Source organism: Oryctolagus cuniculus, chromosome 10 (genome assembly GCF_051225735.1).
Source record: "Oryctolagus cuniculus isolate XC-2025 breed Fujian yellow rabbit chromosome 10, ASM5122573v1, whole genome shotgun sequence".
In the NCBI taxonomy this organism is placed as follows: domain Eukaryota; kingdom Metazoa; phylum Chordata; class Mammalia; order Lagomorpha; family Leporidae; genus Oryctolagus; species Oryctolagus cuniculus.
The window spans coordinates 97,885,717-97,895,009 of NC_142876.1; the positions used below are offsets into that span (position 1 = coordinate 97,885,717).

General features: G+C 47.4%; 1 protein-coding gene across 4 annotated transcripts in view; it reads left to right on the forward strand.

Moving 5' to 3' along the window:
- The window catches only part of DCP1A (decapping mRNA 1A), a 55,342-nt gene that overhangs the window by 41,934 nt on the left and 4,115 nt on the right, over positions 1-9,293 (forward strand). For all 4 annotated transcript variants that reach the window (XM_089305548.1, XM_089305549.1, XM_002713390.6 and 1 more), the window contains 3 exons: positions 2,794-3,552; positions 6,521-6,586; positions 8,592-8,810. In XM_089305548.1, the coding sequence (XP_089161674.1) occupies positions 2,794-3,552; positions 6,521-6,586; positions 8,592-8,810 (1,044 nt within the window). The remainder of the gene's footprint in view (positions 1-2,793; positions 3,553-6,520; positions 6,587-8,591; positions 8,811-9,293) is intronic.

Consider the following 9,293-nt stretch of genomic DNA (forward strand, 5'->3'; position numbering starts at 1 on the left):
TCTAACCTAGAATAGGTAAATCAGGAAATTGATAGATCATAGATCAGAGGTTAGCAGGGATTATTCGGTGATTAGGGGAGATGGGGTGTTATTATTTAGCAGCTATGGAGTTTTTGTTTAGGATGATAGAAAAAGTTGTAGTAGTGATAGTTAAAATTATGAACATACTGAATGACATTGAATTTTATTCTTAAAGTGGTAAATTTTGTGTTATGCATGTTTTACTACAGCTTCTTTTTAAAATGGAGGAAACAGGAGTTACTGCTGTACCATCAGCAGACATTTAGGATACCAGAGATCCAAACTGAGTGAGCCAGTGTCCAGCATAGGAAATGGAACTTGTGTACCCCATGACTATTACGTGGCCCGGACAGGAGTCTGGCCCAAGGGAAACTTGTCTCTTCCATTGAGTGGGTTTGAAATGTTCCCAGTGTGTTTTAAACAGCTATGGCCTTGAAGAACCTGCCTCAGGGAATGACAGGGCAGTCTCTATTGACAGAGCCTTGGTATGCCAGCAGGTGACTGTACTGCTTTGCATTATGGGGGTGTGATATTCTAAAAGAATAAATGGTGTCTTTAATATCCCAACATTTTATTTGGTGTTTCTTAAAAAGCATCCAAACAGATTTATCATGATTGCTATTAAGACCATATGGTGTTTGTGTGATAATAGCCAATTTCCTTACATTGAGAATTTAATTTCCATAGCCACTCTATGACATAACTTCAGTTGTCCCCAGTTTTTTTTTTAAAGATTTATTTACTTATTTGAAAGGCAGAGTTACAGAGAGGCAGAGAGAGAGAGAGGTCTTCCACCTGCTGGTTCACTCCCCAAATGGCCATAATGGCTGGAGCTGAGCCAATCCAAAGCCAGGAGCTTCTTCCAGGTCTCCCATGTAGATGCAGGGGCCCAAGCACTTGGGCCATCTGCTTTCTCAGGCAGTTAACAGGGAGCTTGATCAGAAGGGGAGCAGCCAGGACTCGAGCTAGTGTCCATGTTAGATGCCGACACTGCAGGTGACAGTTTTACCCACTACACCACAGCGCCAGCCCCCAGTTGTCCCCAATTTTAAGATGAGGAAATGAATAGAAAGATTATGCAACTTTGCCAATTGACAGCTGAGAATTGAACCTAGGTATTTTTGATTTCAGATCCTAAGCTGTACAGTTTTTTCAGATGTAAAAATGTGAGGGAATTGAACCATATAAATTCTTAGCATCTTTTGTGATTTTTACATCCATTTTATAATTAGATATTGGTGTGGCCTCATCATCAGGTTTGAAAGATACTAGACCCAGTCGGGGCGCTGGATTCTGTCCTGGTTGCCCCTCTTCCAGGCCAGCTCTCTGCTGTGGCCAGGGAGTGCAGTGGAGGATGGCCCAAGTGCTTGGGCCCTGCACCCCATGGGAGACCAGGAGAAGTACCTGGCTCCTGCCATCGGATCAGCGTGGTGTGCCGGCCACAGTGCGCCGGCCGCAGCGGCCATTGGAGGGTGAACCAACGGCAAAAGGAAGACCTTTCTCTCTGTCTCTCTCTCTCACTGTCCACTCTGCCTGTCAAAAAAAATAAAATAAAATAAAAATAAATTAAAAAAGAAGGATACTAGAGCTGTGCCTTGAACCTTCCTCAGGTGTGGCCTCAAGTGCCACTGCCCCAGGATTAGGGAAAGGCGGCTCTGCTCTGAGGGCTACAGGCTCCACAGCACCACAGAGGCAGGGAGAGGCCACCACGCCTAGGAGAGCCAGGTTCACAGTTCAGCACACAGTGGACACCTCAGGCTTCTTAGAGCATCAGTGAGACTATCAGTAACAGGAAAGCAACTTTTTGTTCCTGTGAAACATTCTCCAAAAAATGACCAGATTGATTGGGCCATCTTCTACTGCTTTCCCAAGCCACAGCAGAGAGCTGGATCGGAAGAGGAGCAGCCAGAACTAGAACCGGCGCCCACATGGGATGCCGGTCCTGCCTGCAGGCAGCAGCTTGACCTGCTATGCCACAGCACTAGCCCCCAGAAACATTTTCCTTCACATGGGTGCAATGGTGTCAATAAACCAGTCAACTAAAATGTGTGTGTGAATTTAGAATTTTTGGTCACAAATGCTTTGCTTTTTCTTAAGGGTCCTGTGATTTGGGGGAAGAGAAGAGGAATGGCCTCTTTTAATTTAACAATTGATTGGTTAAGCTTTATTATCTGGTGTTTGAGACCCAGGCCCCAAGGTGCAGTACCTAGCTTTTTATCAAGAATAGTGGATTAAAGGTAGATTGATTTGGTTGCAGTGTGTTTACTCTCTGTGCACGTTGCTGACAGGAGGCACTCAGGCACAGTTCACTTGTGTAGGAAGCTCATTCATTGCCCCTTCATCTTTTATCTCCTCAGGGAAAAGTAAATCTGACATGAGGAGGGCACTTCACAAAGCTCATGGAAAAGGGAATGAAGGTGTTTGTTTTGGTACAAGAAAAATTCAAGTTCATGCACATAAGGATCTTCAGAAAGTTCATAACAATGCGTATTGTGACAAAACCACATAAGGATTTCAAAACATTTTTGCACCAAAATTATCTTTCAGTTCCATTTTCCATGAAGTCTTCTTATATTATCTGAAGTTCCTAGAATTTGAGGGTAATTACGCATGTGGATTTCCTTCCACTAACCTAGAGAAGACCAAAAGTACCTGTAGCCTGTCTTCAGTTTGTCCCATTCCTTACTACTGTTTTAGTTGTTAGGTAACAAGTTTGGTTACAGTGATTTGCCAGAGGTTTCTTTTAACTAAGTGGTGTGATTTGTTTTTCAGTCTGCTCCGTCTGGACACAAACATCTGACGGTAGAAGAGCTATTCGGAACCTCTTTGCCAAAGGAACAGCCCGCAGTCATGGGTCTGGATTCAGAAGAAGTGGAGAAGCTGCCGGGAGAGGCCTCCCAGAAAGAACCCAGCTCCTTCCTTCCATTCCCCTTTGAGCAAGCAGGAGGAGGCCTTCCATCAGAAAACCCGGGTGTCCATTCTGCTGCCCACCACTCAGTCCAGCCAGAAGTCCCCACCCCGGTGCTGATCACCCCAGCCTCCATCACACACTCCAGTGAAAAGCATGCCCCAAGCTACACAATCCCATTGAGCCCCGTTCTCAGCCCCACTCTGCCAGGTGACGCCCCTGCTGCGCAGGTTCCCCCCAGCCTGTCTCGAAACAGCACTATGATGCAAGCAGTGAAGACCACGCCTAGACAGAGGTCTCCACTGCTGAACCAGCCTGTCTCTGAGCTAAGCCACAGCAGTCTGATTGCCAGCCAGAGTCCCTTCAGAGCCCCACTGAGCGTGACAAACCCAGCTGGAGCATCCCTCCCAAGCGTTGATCTTCTGCATAAACTCAGGTTGACTCCACAGCATGACCAAATACAGACGCAGACACTTGGGAAAGGAGCAGTGGCACCCACCCTGTGCCCAGCAGCTGGCCAGCTGGCCACACCTGAGAGCTTCATCGAGCCTCCCTCTAAGACCGCGGCAGCGAGAGCAGCAGCCTCAGCCTCCTTGAGCAACATGGTGCTTGCTCCCCTTCAGGTAGTGGCAACAGAGGCGGGGTGGGCAGGGTGGGTAACTGATTGGATGAGACTAACTGCAAAGACCTTGATTTTTACTGATGTGAGACAGGATAGTTTGAAAGAATTATCTCTAAAGGAAACCAAGGACCAGGAGAAAGGGGAAGGAGAATCCCCCCCACCCCGTGACCAACCAAGTAATTACTAGACAATGGTGTAACTCAGTTTCACTTTCCAGAATTATCCCACTGATAACAGATAAAAAAACCACGTTTATATTGCCTAAGTATGCACTATAGGATTTTTTTTTCATCTGTCTTGCTTTTTGTTTTTTAGATTATTTATTTGAAAGTAGAGCAACAGAGAGAGATCGTCCATCCACTAGTTCACTACCTAGATGCCAGATAGCCTCAACAGCCAGGTCTGGATCAGGTCAAAGCTGGGAGACTGGAACTCCATTCTGGTCTCCCACACAGAGGGCAGGGGCCCAAGCACTTGGGCTATCTTCTGCTGCCTTCCCAGGTGTATTAGCAGGGTGCTGGATCAGAAGTGGAGCAGCCAGAATTCAAAGCAGCCCTTCAATATGGAATGCTGGAGTCCCAAGTGGCAACTTAACCCACTGCACCACAGTGCCAGCCCCTGTCTGTCTTGGTTCAGGGTCAGGAAGATCCCCAGATTATCCTGAACTTAGTTCCCATTCCCAGCTCCCTCAGTACTTTGTTTTCAGAGCCTGGGAAGTCTCTGAGCAGAGTGAGGTGCCATGAAGGAAGAGGGCGGCACTCGGGTTAGAGCTGGCAGGGCCTGGATCAAGAAGTGTGTGCATGTGGATATGTTGAGATGTCTCATCAGTGGGACTCAGTGGTAGATCAGGTGTAGAGGAAAAACAGATTTATCCCTCACAGTAATTCATAAGTGTGGGATATGCAAACGAGAAAACCAGATTGGGTGATTTGTGCAAGGTCACGGAACTGGAATAGTATAAAACCTGCTACTCTGCATCAGTACTGAGTCCCTATAGGACCTTTAATAATGCCCTTTAATAATAGTGATAGGAACCGGTGCTGTGACATGGTGGGTAAAGCTGCCACCTGTGGTGCCGGCATCTCATTTGAGCATCAGTTTGAGTCTCAGCTGTTGTACCTCTGATCCTTCCCCTACGAATGTGCCTGGGAAAGCAGCAAGGGATGGCCCAAGTGCTTGGGGCCCTTCACCTACGTGGGAGACCCAGAAGACACTCCTGGCTCCTGGCTTCAGACTGGCTCAGGCTCTGGCCATTGTGGCCATTTGGAGAGTGAACCAGCAGAAGGAAGATCTCTTTCATGCTCTCGCTTGCTCACTCTCTAACTCTGCCTTTCAAATAAATAATCAAATCTGTAACAATGATGATAATCCCCAATCTTAACATTGTACCAAATAATGTATGGAAAAGCCCATCATGGTTGCTATGTATTATTTCTTAACTTTTTTGTTCCATTCCTTTGAAATCTTGTAGTGATAGAGGGGAAACTTAGGGTCTTGGTAGCATTTATATTGTCTTCCTCCAGCCCTTTCTCTGTGTTACAGAGAGGAGAGAATATTCTGTTAAACAGACATGCCTGCTACCACTGCTGCAGGATTCAAGAAACACAACAGCAGTCCTTTTTATCCCTAAGACTTACCTAAGGGCCAGTGCTGAGGCATAGCAGGTAAAGCCACTGCATATGGTGCTAGCATCCCATATGGGTGCTGGTTCAAGTCCCAGCAGCTCTACTTCCAATCCAGGACTCTGCTATGGCCTGGGAAAGCAGTAGACGTTGACCCAGATCCTTGGGCCCCTGCACCCATTTAGGAGACCTAGAAGTTCCTGTCTCCTGGCTTTGGATCAGCCCAGCTCCAGCCGTTGCAACCGTCTGGGTAATGAATCAGCAAATGGAAGATCTTTCTCTCTCTCTCTCTCTCTCTTTCTTTCTTTCTCTCTCTCTCTCTCTCTCTCTCTCTCTCTCTCTCTCTCTCTCTCTCTCCCTCTCCCCCTCTCCCCCTCTCTCCCTCTCACTCTACCTCTGCAATTCCACATTTCAAATAAATTATAAATCTGTTTAAAGAAAATGTGCCACTGTGGCTAGAGGAACCATTCTGGAAAAAAAAAAAAAAAAGACCTTTCTATTTATGAATTGATTGATTGATTTGAAAGGATGATAGGGAGAAACAGATCTTCCATCTGCTGTTTCAATCCCTAAGTGTCCTCAACAAGCTGGGCCAGGGCTGAGCTAAAACCAGGAGCCAGAAACTCCACCTTGGTCTGCCATGTGGGTACAGGGGTCCAGGCATGCAGGGTGTTGTAGTGGAAGTGAAGACCAGGGTGAGAACTGGCACTCTGATACAGGATGCCAATGTGGTAAGTGGCAGTCTAACCCACTGCACCACAATGCCAGCCCCACACCAGCATTCTTGGACACTGCCCTCTGCAGCCTGGAGATAGCACCCTGCCCTAGCCTCCTTCTTGGCAGGGCATGCTTCCCTGCGTATAAATTTCCATTTACACAGCAGTAAATACAAAGACCAGGGCTTCATAGAGTTCTCATGTCTTTGCTCTACAAGTTGTCTCTCTCCAATGAATGAGGAAAAACTGCATGTGAAAGGCTGACTCTGGGTAGCAGCTGTTCAGTACTACCTGTCCAGGTTTAAACAGCCTGTTACCAGGTGTCATGCTGCCAACATCTGTCATTTTTACAGACTCAACAGCAAAAATACGCCTGCACAGCTCCCAACTCTGAGATACAGGTTTCTGCTTTGTTCCTTAGGGACTACTTAAGCACACCTTTCATCGGGGGAACTGCAGGGGGAGGTTGAGTCATTGTCACAGTCCTGTCAGCCTCTTCCCTTGGGAATCTGAGACCTGGTTAATGGCTTAGCCATTTCTTGTTGCTAAAATAGATTTTTTTTTACCAGTAATCAGGAAATTTCACTGAAACCTGCCATATCTATTTATCTCTTCTTTTGAAACATTTCAGTCTATGCAGCAAAACCAGGATCCTGAAGTATTTGCCCAGCCTAAGATGTTATCCAGTGCCATCCCGGTAAGGCCCCCTTGTTCTGAAGAAAGCATTTCATGTGTTTCGGTCCTGCTGCTGCTTCCCACACAGAGGTCATTGCTGTGGTCTCCGTAGGTGTTAAGTCACCTGTGTATCATGTCTTCCCTGACTGTGATGGAGGGCAGGTGCAGCTGTCAGCCTGGAAAGCTATGGCTTCCCAGGGCAGAGCCACCACTCTGCTCCAGACCTCCCATGTACCATTGCCCTGACAGCAAAGCCTCCATGCACTGCCTCCGCTGTCCCCTCTGTGGCCTCCCTGTCTGCTTCTTTTACATGTCACTCACCACACCTGACATCAGACTTCTTTCCAGGGCCTCCAGTCTCAGAATTAAAATTAGAGCCAGCTTCTGACTGGCCTTCTTAACCAGTCTTTTCTGTAGACTATTCTGCGTGCTCCGTGGTGATCAGCCTGAGCGCTCAGCCTCATGTTGCACCAACAAGCAAGCCCACGTGGTTCTGCTCCTAGAAACTACACCTTTAAAATTGTGGAGGGGCCGGCGCTATGGCGTAGCCGGTGAAGCCACCTCTGATCCAGCTCCCTGCTAATGCACCTGGGAAGGCAGGAGAAGATGGCCCAAGTCCTTGGGCCCCTGCACCCATGTGGGAGACTTGGAGGAAGCTCCTGGCTCCTGGCTTCGACCTGGTCCAGTCCCAGCTGTTACAACCATTGGGGGAGTGAACTGATGGATGGAAGGTCCATCTCTCTCGCTCACTCTCTCCCCTTCTCTCTCTGTATCTCTGCCTTTCAAATACATAATGCCTTTTTATTAAGACTTTATTTATTTGAAAGGTAGAGTTACAGAAAGAGGTCTTCCATTCCCCAGTTCACTCCCCAAATGGCCTTAATGGCCAGAGCTGAGCCAGTCTGAAGCCAGGAGCCTGGAGTTTGCTCCAGGTCTCTCACATGGGTACAGGGGCCCAAGCACTTGGGCCATCCTTCCACTGCTTTCCCAGGCCATAAGCAGAGCGCTAGATCAGAAGAGGAGCAGCCGGGACACAAACCAGCACCTATATAGTATGCTGGTGCTGCCAGTGGAGGCTTAGCCTACTGTACCACAGCATCAGCCCCAATTTCCACCCTTTTAATGCCGTACAATATAAACTCTACAGATTCCAAATTCGCACCAAAATAAACTAATTCTTCTTGTTTTATTTTTCAGTGAATATTTTTTAAAGGTAGAGGAGGGAGCTCTCATCTACTGGCTCATTCCCCCAAATGCCTGCGGTGGCAGGGCTGGGCCATGCCAACACTGGAAGTTGGGAATTCAACCTGGGTCTCCCATGTAGATGGCTGGGACACAAGTCCTTGAGCCATCATCTCCCAGAGTCCACACAACAGGAAGCTGGAATTGGGAGCAGAGCTGAGAACTCAGCTGCTTCAATATGGGATCCAGACATCCCAGGCAATGTCTTAAATGTTGTGCCACACAAACTTTTTGAAGCACCTTTACATATTGAACATCACGAAAGAATCTAGTGCTTCATAACTCTATTTTTAAATTCTTCTGTGACCAATACAAATTTTTCTGTGTGTTGACCCTTGTGTATAACTACCATCACTTTCATAGCTACCATCTCAGTCAAGATATGTCCCATTATCATCACCTGAGAAAGTTCCCTCAGGCCCTCTTCCAGTCATTTCCTCACTGTGTACCCCCCAAAATAAACTTTATATTTACATTTTTAATTAGCCGCAGGATTGTTATTATAGTGTTCGCTGTTCTGTTCAGTGTATCCACCTGTGATGCTGAGACTTGGCTTTCCATGATGACTGCAGGCTGTTCTTAAATCCTTTAGCTAACCAGACCTTCATAACCAGATGGAAAGTGTTCAGGTACTTCTACTGAATGTTTACCTGAACCAAAAAGTTAGTGCTTGACTCTGCACTTGCTCCAGACTCTACTGCTTCTGCCTGTTGGCAGTGTCCCTTCCCCTGGGCTTAGTTGCTGGCTGCTGTACTTTGAATAAAATGACCATTATTCCCTTGCAGGTTGCTGGCCCCCCACTGGTTACCGCAACAACCACAGCAGTATCGTCAGTCCTGCTGTCCCCAAGTGCTTTCCAGCAAACGATTCCAAGGTCCGTAGAGCTTGAGAGGAAAGCAAGCTCCCCTTCTCCTCTCACCGTCGGAGCAGCAGAAAACACGAGGAAGCCGTCCATTGTTCTCAGCAGGGCTCAGCTCCAGGATACACTAATTCATCTGATCAAGGTAGAGGATATCAGTTTAGTCTTGTTTTTTGTTCTTTAATAAAGAAAAGCAGATTTTTTTTTTTTTTTTTTTTTTTGGACAGGCAGAGTTAGAGACAGAGAGGAAGGTCCTCCCTCTGTTGGTTCACTCCCCAAATGGCCGCTACGGCCGGCACACTGCGCAGATCCCAAACCAAGAGCCAGGTGCCTCCTCCTGGTCTCCCATGGGGTGCAGGGCCCAAGCACTTGGGCCATCCTCCACTGCCTTCCTGGCCACAGCAGAGAGCTAGACTGGGAGAGGAGTAACCGGGACAGAACCAGCGCCCCAACCGGGACTAGAACCTGGGGTGCTGGCGCCACAAGCGGAGGATTAGCCCAGTGAGCCACAGCGCTGGCCAAGAAAAGCAGATTTTATAAGTTCTTTAAATTGGTTCATAAAGTAAATTGAAAATACTGGCTGGGAGTGGTGTTCATATTTGCCTGAGCACATACTCCTGGTGGAAAA